Source organism: Cavia porcellus, unplaced genomic scaffold, assembly GCF_034190915.1.
Source record: "Cavia porcellus strain 051 isolate PalLab524CR breed Dunkin Hartley unplaced genomic scaffold, mCavPor4.1 scaffold_33, whole genome shotgun sequence".
Classification (NCBI taxonomy): Eukaryota; Metazoa; Chordata; class Mammalia; order Rodentia; family Caviidae; genus Cavia; species Cavia porcellus.
Window position 1 is genome coordinate 20499838 of NW_026947516.1, and position 12293 is coordinate 20512130.

Genomic DNA, 12293 nt, shown 5'->3' on the forward strand with positions numbered 1-12293 from the left:
TCATTCTAAATTATCCAGTCTGTGCTATTGTTACAGCAGCATAAATGGACCATTTCTGTTATCTATCCTCTATCGAGTCATTCTGAATCAGAGACAGACAATATAGGTGTGGTTCAAAAATTGCTTTATAGTTATAATTATTACAAGGCATATGTTTCTCCTGGGAATTAAGATCTGTCTTCAAGGTTGGTCCAACACCTAAAAACTCATTTTTCCCTTTAATTTGAGCAAATTTTTGTTCTAATTAAAATGTGTATGATATCTAGGAGCATCTTTTAAATAATCTGGAAAAAATCACTTCAAAGCGGTGAAAAAATGGTGTTTTAATATCATGACTGGAGATAAATACATGTGTGTGAAAGTAATTAAAGCATTTTATGATCTGCACAGCCTTTCTGAATGGTGGAAATCTGAGTGGGGAATGGGTGAAAGTGGGTACTTGGCCATTTTCTTCCTTGCAGATAATTGCAGTCTAAAGACAGTTGTTTGTGATTTGTGTTTTTGGCAAAAATGTTTTTGTGAGAAAATATGATAAAATTGGATGCTTCCTTCTAATGATCTAATACAATTTCACCTCGCCTCACTTCATCAGAATTACTTGTGGAGTTTCAGAGGTGGCTGGGTTCCAGACTATGGATATTTACTCAGAGTGTACTTTTTAAAAATCTGCATGAAAATTACTTTGCAAGTGATTTTAAAAATATAACAATGTTTTCATCAGAAAAGAGAATAGCGATTTTCTTGACCTATAACATACTTTGCAGGAAAGTATACAAATTATATGACGTGATACATTTTCTCAAAGAAAACACATCCATGAAACAGACACCCAGAACAAGAAAAAGAAACACTATTGAAATCATACAGAAGACTTTTTGCTCTCTTACTGTTACTACCAGTCCCCACTCTACTCTATTTTCTGAATTTCTGCACGCTAGATTAGTGTTGCCTGTTTTTGAACTTCTTTATGTAATGAAAACATACAGTATACATTCTTCCTTTGTTTGATTTTGGAGACAAGGTCTCCCCATGTAGTTCAGACTGGCTGTAAACTCAGGCTAGCCTCAAGCTTATGGCAATCCTGCTGCCTCAGCCTCCTAAGTGCTGGGATGACAGGCATATAAATGCAGAATCTGAGACTTAGAAGGTAATCTCCCAAGGTTATTTATCTCAGTACTGATAAAGCTGTGATAGGAGCCGATGTGGTTAACTGTGTATTATATTTAAGTCTTCTGTTGGTTTTTGGAGTTTTTTCAGTTGATTTTCTTGAGTATAGTAATCATGTTGGCCACAAGTACCTTTATATATAATTATTACCACTTTTATTTCAACTTCATGTCTTATTGCCTTGGTTGGAAATAGCAGAACAATATTAAAATGAAACAATGAATTGGGCACTCTTGTTTTTTTAATGACTTAATGGAAAAGACTATACTGTTCATTTAAATTTTAAAATTATACTAAGGAAGTGTCCTTCAATTCTTAGTTACTTGAGTTTTAAAGAATCAGCAGTAAGTATGAATTTTATGAAGTGTTATTTTGTCACCTATTGAATTTATTATCTAGACACCAAGGTTTTAATCCATATTCATAATTGGGAAGTAAAATAACTGTAAATGTGGTTTACTTGGTGCTTTTCTTTTTCCAGCAATACCTAGAATTAGTTTTCAAAGTGAGAGGCATAAATTGTTTTTTTTAATTATGTGCTTTAAATTTTGCCCTGTCTAGATTTTGAGTATGTACCAGGTAAAAGAAAAGATTGTGTGTGGGTGGTATTTTTGAGGTATTTTCTTTAGAACAACTTGTAAAGGTATTGTTTGGTTATAATTCAAGATTTTATTAGTTTAGGTTCATGTTGATAAAACTCTAAATCAAACAGCTAAGGATTAATTCTAATTGCATAGTACAAAAATCTGCATATATTGTTCACATTCACTGGCTTATTGTTGTTAGTTAAAATATGCATAGCCCACAAGAACAGTATGTGCATAGAAATGTTTAAGCTTTTTGATTGTTTTCATATGTGGCAAACAGTAGCTATTGGAAGAGACTACCTTATTCTTTTCCTGTTATTATGTAAAACAATAATGATTTGATATTGGTTGATATTCATACTGAGTAGTTTTAACTAAGACTTAGCTTAGGGAAATGGTGCTTTTGCATATATAGGGCACTGAACTTTGTAAGGAAGAGGGTCATCAAGTGGAAGGAAGGAACGAGCAAACTACTTATTTTTTAAAAAGAAAACTAATAAATTTTTATCTAGCTCTTAAACAACAATACTGAGTTTTAATCACTTGAAGTGATGGAAGGAACTTTTGTTATATCAGTTAGCCAATGGGAAAAGGGACACTGAGATGACAGAGCATGGGTAAAAAGAGTGATTGAAAAAATGAAGTAATGTTTTATTTGCACTTTGCAGAATTGGAGTTATTCGGTAAATCAGTTGTGTGTAAATTCTGTTACATATGGTATAAGATAAATATATTTTAAAATACGTAGTAAAAGTATAATGGTTAAGACTTTGAGCTCAGGGTCATCTTGTCTAAAATTTGGTTCCATTGCTCCACTGTGCTCCATTTTCCTCATGTAAAAAAATGAGGAAAGAACAATATTTATCTCACAGAATAGTTGTGATCATTGCATAAATATACGCATGCAGAGTTTAAAACTCTGCCTGACACAGAGTAATCATTCAGTACGTGGGAGCTATTGTCATCATCATCATCATCATCATTGTAGTCATGGTCATCATCAATGTGATGCCATGGACAATGGAGGGTTTGAGGCTCAACCTGGATGAATTGCTGAGTTTTGAAGGATAAGTAGAAATTATCTAAAGAAGAAAAAGACAGGAGAAAGTGAGTCTAAGGGGGAGGAAACAGTAAGAACAATACATAAATGTCAAACAATAGAGTGCTGGGAGTAAGACAGGAAATCTTCCTTAGTATGAGCAGATATGAGGTCCAAAGGTGGCAGTAAAGATTGATGGAACCTTCAATTTTGTTTAGTTGAGCTACTGAATCTGAAGAGGATCATGCCCAAGGTATAGGTACCAGAGGTATAGGTACCAGAGAAATTGACTAACGAAGTTGCCAGGCCTGTGAGGATTTGCTAGAGGAATGAGATGGGACACCTCCGTATGCAAATCTACATCCTCAACTTCTTTTCTTTCTTCTCTCTACCATCTGAGTCAGGCATGCTTCAAAGCTATACTACTATTCTCATGAATACTACTAGTGTGTCCTAAAGTTCCTCCCCATCTAAAATACAAAATCCCCTAGTTCTATATGAATTCTATACTTACATTATTTCTTAGATTCTAACAGACAATAATCTTTACAATTCTGGTAGAAAATGCAGTGAAACTTCTGGGTGGGGTCTAGAGCTTTGTTAGAATGGGTGTGTTGTTTTCTCTAAGAGAGTTGTTTGATATTTCAGTATATGGCATCAGGAAAATAAAAAATTTACCCTTGGAGCAAAATTCATCTCCAAGAATGACTACAAAATTGAAATGAGTGGTATGATCATTGAGAAGGCTAAGTCGACTATTTAGCCTACAAAATGAATCTGAGATAAAGTTTATCAAGATGTTCTGCATTTCTAGTTTCTAACACAAATGGTAATGACTTATTATTCTTAAATCTCAAACCAAATCCAGATGGGAAAAATACTTTCTCCTGGACCATATTAAAAACAGACATTACTAATCCTAAATTCCACTTCTTATAAAACATTATCAACCATTACCAAAAAATACTGGGTTGCATGACCGCTGAGAAAATATTTTTTAAATTACCAAATATATGACTTTAGAAAAACTTCAAGTTTAAATCTTTTTTTTTTTTTCATTCTGGGAATCAAACTCAGGACCTTGTACTTACCAAGTAGGCACTGTGCCACTGAGTTATATCCCTGGCCCACAAGTTTAGTTCTTAACTGTAGTTTCCCAGCATAACTGGGTCATGAAAAAATGTATTCTGTCTACACCTTCGACCACTCTATATTATTCAAAAAGATAGAAGCTGTTTGCAGAGAACTTCAGATGAATAGACTTAGCAAGTTAATGAGTTGAACAGTATGTCATCATCCTTTGGAATATCTCTTACTGAAATAATAATGAGCATTTCTTTTTTCTAGAAAGTCTATATATTAACTAAGCACATCTTATAATCTCAGCAAACTTGCTTTGGCAGCTTTGAGGGTTTTGGATGGAGTTTACTTGTGTGTGTAGAGGTCTTCTGGTTGTTGGTTGATCTAGAACAGCCCCAGCCAAGATGATTCACCTCTGTCCAACATGATCTCGAATGTTTCACTTGGCTAGCCTAAACACAAGATTCCAAAAGAGATCATGGGTGCCTATAAGGCTTTCTGAGACCTCAACTTGCAGTTGGTGGGTATCATTTCTGTCATGTTCTTCAACCCCAAATAAATCATGAGCCCACTCTTACTTGAAGGGATAGGAAAATAGTCTTGATAAGAGCAACTAGGAGATCATATATTAAAAATCATAGGTAGATGTTAGGATAGAGAATTCAAGCCACTTTTGCAATCTGTCTGCCATATCCCATTTCATCTTTCTCTGTCTGAATTGTCTGAATTTCTGGTTTAGGGCTATTTTATTATTAATCTAGCAAGACATGACCATGGATCTCAGAACCTATTAAAATGGACAATGCACGCATTCTCTTACTATATAGTAATGTCTGTCAGGCAGAGAGAGAGAGAGAGAGAGAGAGAGAGAGAGAGAGAGAGAGAGAGAGAGACAGACCAACCTTTAGGTTTTTCTGCCTATGGTTTGCTACCTTATCTACTTTGTTACTAAGAAGAAAGAAAATCATGTCAGAAAATTAATCTTTATATGAAGAGAGAAACAGATCAATTACAGCTAAGTAAAATCCTCTGAAGTGTTTAACATGAAAAAATTAAATGTTACAGTTTAATTTTCTGTAGATCTTGAATAACAGCAGATGTTTGAACCAAATACAATGTATTATTACATTTTTATCTGTATTCATAAAGACCTAAGATAAAAGAATAGGCAAAAATTTAGAGCTAGAAATGCAGAGCATCAAAATACCCCAGTTGATCGGTTTTTACTGTGTCTTTTCTTCTCACTAATGATTATTGATCCACTGCTTTGACAAAACCCCATACAGGGAAGGAATGATGAGGATCCAAGTGAATGCGCTGTTGGTCTCAGAATCAATCAATTCTCATTGTTATATGTGGTTTATCTTGGTATTCATAACATTTAGCACTGTGCCTAACATGGGTAAGGTACTCAGAGATCTTTATTAAATGTAAGTATTAGAATGTTGACTCCTATTTCTCATCACCCCTTCTGTCTTTCCTTTTTCAGAATTTTCGAACCAACTTCTCAAAAGCACAAAGGATAGACAGGAGTATATGGGGTTGATAGAGATCCCAGACTCCTACGATGGACCACGACTGCAATTTCCTCTCACTTTTACTGATATTATCTTACTTATTGAGGGCTTCAAGCATCAAAAGGCAAGTGGAAGTAAAGATGCCCTCATTCTTGTTCATAACAGGTGCTCAGTGAATGTTTATTGACTGAACAAATGAATGAATGAATGAAAAGAGTACATCAGAGATGTATTTCCTTGGGAAAATATTTCATGTTATGTGAAAGTTAACTTTTGCTTTTTAAAAACCTATTAAATAGGAAGTCTCTCGAGGGGCACAGCAACCTATGCTTGAAAACAGTTCCTTTTCTGAGATATGATTCATATACCCCCAAATTTGCCATTTTAAAGTATACTATTTGGCGACTTTTAGTATACCCACGAGACTGCAATCACCACCAATATCTAATTATAGAACATTTTCATCGTTCCCAAAAGAAAAGCTATACCCATTTGCCATTCTCTCCTCTCCTATCCCAGACAACCACTATTCTACTTTCTGTTGGTATGGATTTGCCTATTTTATGTATTTCACATGAATGAAGTTATATATATAGTTCATGGCCTTTGGAGTTTGGCTTCATACACTTTAGTTTTTAATGTTAATCCATGTCATAGTATGAGTCATTATTTCTTTTTGTTTCTTCTTATTTTATGGGCACGTTTTAGATATACATAGTGATAACATTCATCTTAGGGACTGTACATGGTATATCTTGCTGCTGCTTTTTTTTCCAATTCCCCTCCCCTTCCTACAGCCCCTCTTCCCCTCTTATAAAAGCTTTGTTTTCATTTTTCCTTCTATTATTTTTTCTTTTTTCTTTTCCCTTGTAACCCTCCTGCATTGTTCACCTTCTCATTTGAACATTTTCTTCCCATTTTCCACTATGTATTTTATATTTTGGTCCTTATTTACACCTTTAGTTTCTCAGAGCGGATAGACAATACAATATTTATACATGTGTCCAATTTACTTTATGTAAGAATATGGCCTCAAGCTGTATCCATTTAGCTACAAATGTCTCATATTACAAAGAAGATAGTGTAGTACTCCATTATATTAAAATATTATATTATCTACTTATTGGTTGATTTGCACATGGGCTGTTTCCAAGATTTAGCTATTTTAAAGTTTGCCATTATAAACATGAATGTGCATATATTCCTGTGGTATGATGCTTTTAATTCTTTCAGGAAGATACCAAGAAGAGGGATATCTGGGTCAAATAGAACCTCAAATTTTAGTTTTTTGAGGACTCTGCACACTGATTTCTACATTGGTTGCACCGGTTTACACTCCCATCAACAGTGGAAAAGGCTTTATTTTTCCCCATAGCTTTTTCCTCATGGTTGACTTCTTGATAATAGTTATTCTTTCTGGAGTGAGATGGAATCTCAGCATTGTTTTAATTTGCATCTCTTGAATGACCAGTAATGTTGAATATTTTTCATATATTTATTTCCCATTGCTGCTACTTAATCTGAGAAGTGTCTATTCATTTGAGATGCTCATTCTTGGATTGGGTCTTTAGGTTCGGGGGGAGGGTTTGATTTTTTTTTTTTAGTTCTTTACATATTCTAAATATTAGTCCTAAATATTAAGTACAGCTGGCAAAAATGTTTTCCTACACTGTAGGTTGTTTGTTCACTTTTTGGTGATTTTTCTTGCTATGCAAAAGCTTTTTAATAATATGTGATCTCAACTGTTGTTTCTTTGTGATAGTTACTATGTGATTGGGGTTTTGTTCATAAAGTTTTTGCCTATACCAGTGTCTTCAAAAGTTTTTCTTATTCTATCTTTCATCAGATTTAGTGTTTCTATTTTAATATTTAGATTTTTGATACATTTTGATTTTAGTTTAGTGCATGGTAAAGGTATGGGTCTAGTTTTAATCTTCCACTTGTGGGAAGCCAGTTTTTCCAGTTCCATTTATTACAGAGGCCATCTTTTTCCAGTGAAGATGTTGGCTACTTTGTCAAAGATAAGGAAACTGTGTTTGCAGTTGTTTCTATATCTTTTATTCTATTCCTTTGCTTCTCAGATCTGTTCTCTTACAGTACTATGCTGTTTTATCACAGAAATTTTGATCTAAAATTTCAAGTAAGAAATTGTTATGGCCCTTACCTTGTCTTTGTGGGTCAGAACTGCTTTTGCTATTTTAGGTCTCTTCTGGTTTCAAATGAATTTTAGGATTATTTTCTCTAATTCTTTGAGATATGCTATTGGAGTTTTGATGAGGATGAATTAAGTCTCTGTAAAAATTTTGGAATTATGGCCACTTTCACTATATTGTTTTTTCGTAACCAGGAACAAGGACTAGCTTTCCATTTTCTGATACCCTCTTTTATCTTTTTCAGAGTACTGTAGTTTTCAGTATAGAGAGCTTTTACTTCCTTTGTTAGATTGATTCCTAGGTATTTCTTTTCTTTCTTTCTTTTTTGAGGGGAGGTGCCTTGTGAAAGGTGTTATTTCTCTAATTTCTCTCTTAGTGATTTTGTTATTTGTGTACAGGAATGCTATTGATTTTTGAGTATTGACTTTGTATCCCACTACATGACTAAATTTGGTTATTAAGTCGGTCAGCTTTTTGGTGAAGTTTTGGGATCATCCATGTAGAATATGATGTCATCCACAAGTAATGATAATTTAATTTCTTCTTTTCCTATCCTTGTTCCTTTTATTTCTTTCTCTTATCTAATTGCTCTGGCTAATATTTCAAGAACTATATTGAATCAGAGTAGTGATAGTTGACGTCCTTGTTTTGTTCCTGATTTCAGAGTGAAAGCTTTCAGTTTTTGTTCATTTAGTATGATGTTGGCAGTTGGTTTGTCATAGATGGCTTTTATCAGATTGTGATAAACACCATCTATTCCAATTTCCTGTAATTTTTAATCATGAATAACTGTTGGTCTTTTATCAAGAAGCTTTTCCGCATCTATTGAGATGATCATGTGACTTTTGTCCTTGGTTCTGTGGATTTATTGAATCGTATATTTTAAAGCATCCCTGCATCTCTGGCATGAGTCCCACTTGGTCATGATTTATAATCTTGATGACTTGCTGTATTATATAGTCAGAATGTTACTGAGGAGCTTTGCATCTATGTTCATTAAGGAGATTGGCCTGTAGTTACCTTTCTTTTGTAAGGATCCTTCTCAGTTTTGATATCATGGTAATGCTTAATTCCAGGAATGAGTTTGGGAGAATTGTTTCCTTGTCAGTTTTATTAAAGAGTTTGAAGAGTAGGGACTTCAAATTTCTTGTAGAATTTAGCAGTGACTCCTGGGCTTTTTTTGTTGGTAGCTTTTTAATTACATCTTCAATTTCATTGCTTGATATTAGTTTATTTAGGATTTTTATATCTTCTTGATTTAGCTTTGGTGATTCATATGTGTCTAGGACTCTGTCCATATTTTCTGTGTTTTCCATCTTTATTTTATTTTTTTTTTTTTGTCTTTTTCGTTTTTTATCGGTACCAGGGATCGAACTCATGACTGCCTGCTTGCAAGGCAGGCGCTTGTGCCGCTGAGCTAAATCCCCAGCCCCACTGTGTTTTCCATCTTATTAGAATATAGATTCTTGAATTAGGCATTGATGATATTCTGGATTTCTGCAGGATTTTTTTTTATTTTTCCCTTTTTGTTCCTAATTCTATAGATTTAAGTCTTATTCTTCCTTTTTTTAAAAATGAGGTTGACTAAAGCTTTTTCTATTTTATTTAATTGTTGAAAGAACCAACTCTTTGATTCATTGTATTCTTTTTTGTCTCAATTGCATTATTTTCTTGTCTGATCTTTATAATTTCCTCTTTACACAAGCTTGGGCTTGACTAGCTCTTCTTTTTCTAGAAGCTTGAGGTTCAATATTAGGTTGAGTTTGCTCTCTTTTCCTGATATGGGTGTTTAGCACTATAAATTTCCCTCATGGGACTGTTTTTATTGCATCCTGCAACATCTGGTATGTTTAATTGGCATTATCATTTAATTGAAGAAACCATATAATTTCTTCTTTAATTTCACCTGTGACTCAACAGTTGTTCAGCACGATGTTATTTCATTTCTATGTATTTATGAAGTTCTGTGGTTTCTTTGCCACTGATTTCCAATTTTATTATACTATGGTCTAATAATATGCATGGGATAATTTTAATTCCTTTGCATTTGCTTAAGTGTGCTCTGTGGGACAGTCTGTAGTATATTTTGGAGAAAGTCCCATGTGAAGAATATGTTTTCTAATATTCTAGGGTAGAACATTTTATAGATATCTACTAAGTCCATTTGTTCAAAAGTTGGTTCATTTTTGATATTTTGTTGTTCACATTTTGTCTGGTTTATCTGTCAGTTCGTGACAGTGGAGTACTGAGTTACCCTATTACAACTGTATTAGTGTTTATTTGCTTTTTATCCCCATTAATGTTTGTTTTTATATAGTTGACTGCTCTGGTATTTGGTGCATATGTATTAATGATTGTTATCTCTTCTTAGATCATTCCCATGTGTAGTGAGCTTCTTTGTCTTTTTAAATCAGTCTTGGCTTCAAATCTATTTTGTCTGCAAATAGAACAGCTACCCCTATTTTTTCCTGGGTTCCTCTTATGGAGTACTATTTTCCATCCTTTGACTTCCAGTCTGTGAATTTCTTTTGCAGTTAAATGTGTTTCTTATATGCAGCATATTCATAGATCTTTCTTCTTGATTCATTCTGCTAGTCTTTTTGTTTTGATTGGTGAATAGAGACCATTAACATTGATAGTTATAATTGATATATATTGACTTACCCTTGTTATCATATTTTCCTATTGTTGGTTCCCTTCTCATCCTGTTTAATTGCTTGCCTTGCATGGTGGATTCATTTTGTTGGAACTTCTCAATACATTTTGAAAGATAATTTTGTGGTGTACATCAATGTGGGTACATCAAAGGAGGTTGTTTCCTTTTTTGGCTTGAGATACTTTACTCCAGGCTCTCCTTGACTTGAGGAGTATGTTGAAAAGTCTTCTGTGATTGTGATGGTTTTCCTATATAGGTGACTTTTTTTTTTCTCTAACAGGTTTTAATATTCTGTTCTTGTGTTGAATTTCTGGAATCTTGACCATTATATGTGTTGCTGTAAGTTTTTTTTTTATTATGGCTAATTAGAGCCCTATATGCATCATTTATCTGTATGTCATTCTTTTTGGCTGCTTAGGAAGTTTCCTGTCATTACTTCTATGAACCGAGTTTTTATGTTGTTTGTGCAATCTCCTGCTTTTTCACTTACTCTGTTCAATCTTATGTTATTCTTCTTGTATCATCAAGCAACTGTTGGATCGATTCTTCATGATTCCTTGCTGTTTTTTAAAAAAAATTTCTTTTCATGATTGCTAAATGCAATCCCATATTCTAGATCTGATATTCTGTCCTCACACTGACTCATTCTGCTACATATACTTTTGATGGAATTTTTAATCCAGAATGTATTTCTTTCCTATGTTGGGTGTTCATAGTTTCCACCATTTTTCTAAGCTCCTCTCTTTTTTTAAATCTGTATCTTCTCTAGGGTCAGTAAGCATGTCTTTCATTATGATCATCATCTCTATAATTATCTGCGAAATTATTTCTGATTTGTTTTTTCCGTAACTTCATCTGTTTTGTATCTTCTGCTATTACCACTTCAGAAAGTTTAAGTGGGTAGCTTTTGAACTGTGCTACTTCATTGGACCCTGAGATTGCTTTTGGTGAGCTGGAAGTCTGGGGCTGCATCTTGTTTAAGCATCTTTTCCTTTTCTTTTTTTCTTTCTTTTTTTTTCAGATAAGGTCTTGCTATACAGTTCAGGCTGGCCTTGAGCACACTTTGTAACCGAGGCTGGGCTTAAACTTGCAACAATATTCCTGCCTCAGCCTTCTGAGTGCTGGGATTATAAGCTTATATCACCACACCCAGCATTTATTTTTTTAGTTTAATTCCTCAGTTGATACTTATAAATTTTCCATAGTGAGTAGCTTTATTGCTAGTATTTATAACCTGTAGAAAATTACTACTTCTCAGTGATGTCTTCTAGGTATACCTGGCTTTTGAGTTTTGGATCCATTGCAGGATCTTGCATCTTCAGTTTACTGGGGATGAAAACATTCTGCTTACTTGCCTAGCACTTGGTTCTTTGGCACTGATCTATAATATTGTTTATGACTCATAGGCAACCTCAGTCTTGGTGTACTAGAAAGAACAATTGATCAGAACAATAATGACATGTTGGCTAAAGAAGTACACCAAGCAATAACAATAGCATCAAACACAGCCTAGAAAATGACAAACTATGGTAACTATTAATTTGCCACCTTTAACCATATGAGCTAGATCTTTGTTTATATATAAAAATCTATAATGAACCAGATAACTGTATACAATAAACAAACCCTCAATGTTGCAATTTTACCCTTAGAGGAGAAAATTTAAAAGGGGTTAACAGAAAAAAAAAATAGAGCAATAGAAGAGGCCAAGATTACAAGCAAGGCTAGAGAGCAAGAGAAGATTATGCAAACTTTGGAAAACTAGTGAAGAAGAGGGAAAGAGAGAAGGAAGAAATGAAAACAAAAACAGAACAGAATAAAAATAACAAGAAACTAGAAACCTTGTTCAGTCATATAAAAACAAGAACAATCCAGAAAACAAAACAAAACAGAAAAAAAAAGAAAGAAAAAAAAGTTAAAAAGAAAAAAATATTCAAGGTATGTCTTTTCTGTCCCCGGTAGACAACATGGACAGACAAGGGTCCAGATCTGAGTTGATTAATCCCAGTAAGTGAGCTATAGTTTTATAGTGGGTTAGTGAATAATCTCAACAAATTTGCACCTTCAGTTCTACTGAAGTGTAGGCTGTTTTCT

General features: G+C 33.9%; 1 protein-coding gene across 8 annotated transcripts in view; it reads left to right on the forward strand.

Moving 5' to 3' along the window:
• Positions 1 to 12293, forward strand: part of Ppef1 (protein phosphatase with EF-hand domain 1) — a 152838-nt gene that overhangs the window by 66116 nt on the left and 74429 nt on the right. For all 8 annotated transcript variants that reach the window (XR_002790360.2, XM_013148907.3, XM_063242707.1 and 5 more), the window contains one exon: positions 5363 to 5514. Coding sequence is in view for 7 of the 8 variants with exons in the window: in XM_013148907.3 (XP_013004361.1) it covers positions 5363 to 5514 (152 nt within the window). In the remaining variant the exon portion in view is untranslated. The remainder of the gene's footprint in view (positions 1 to 5362; positions 5515 to 12293) is intronic.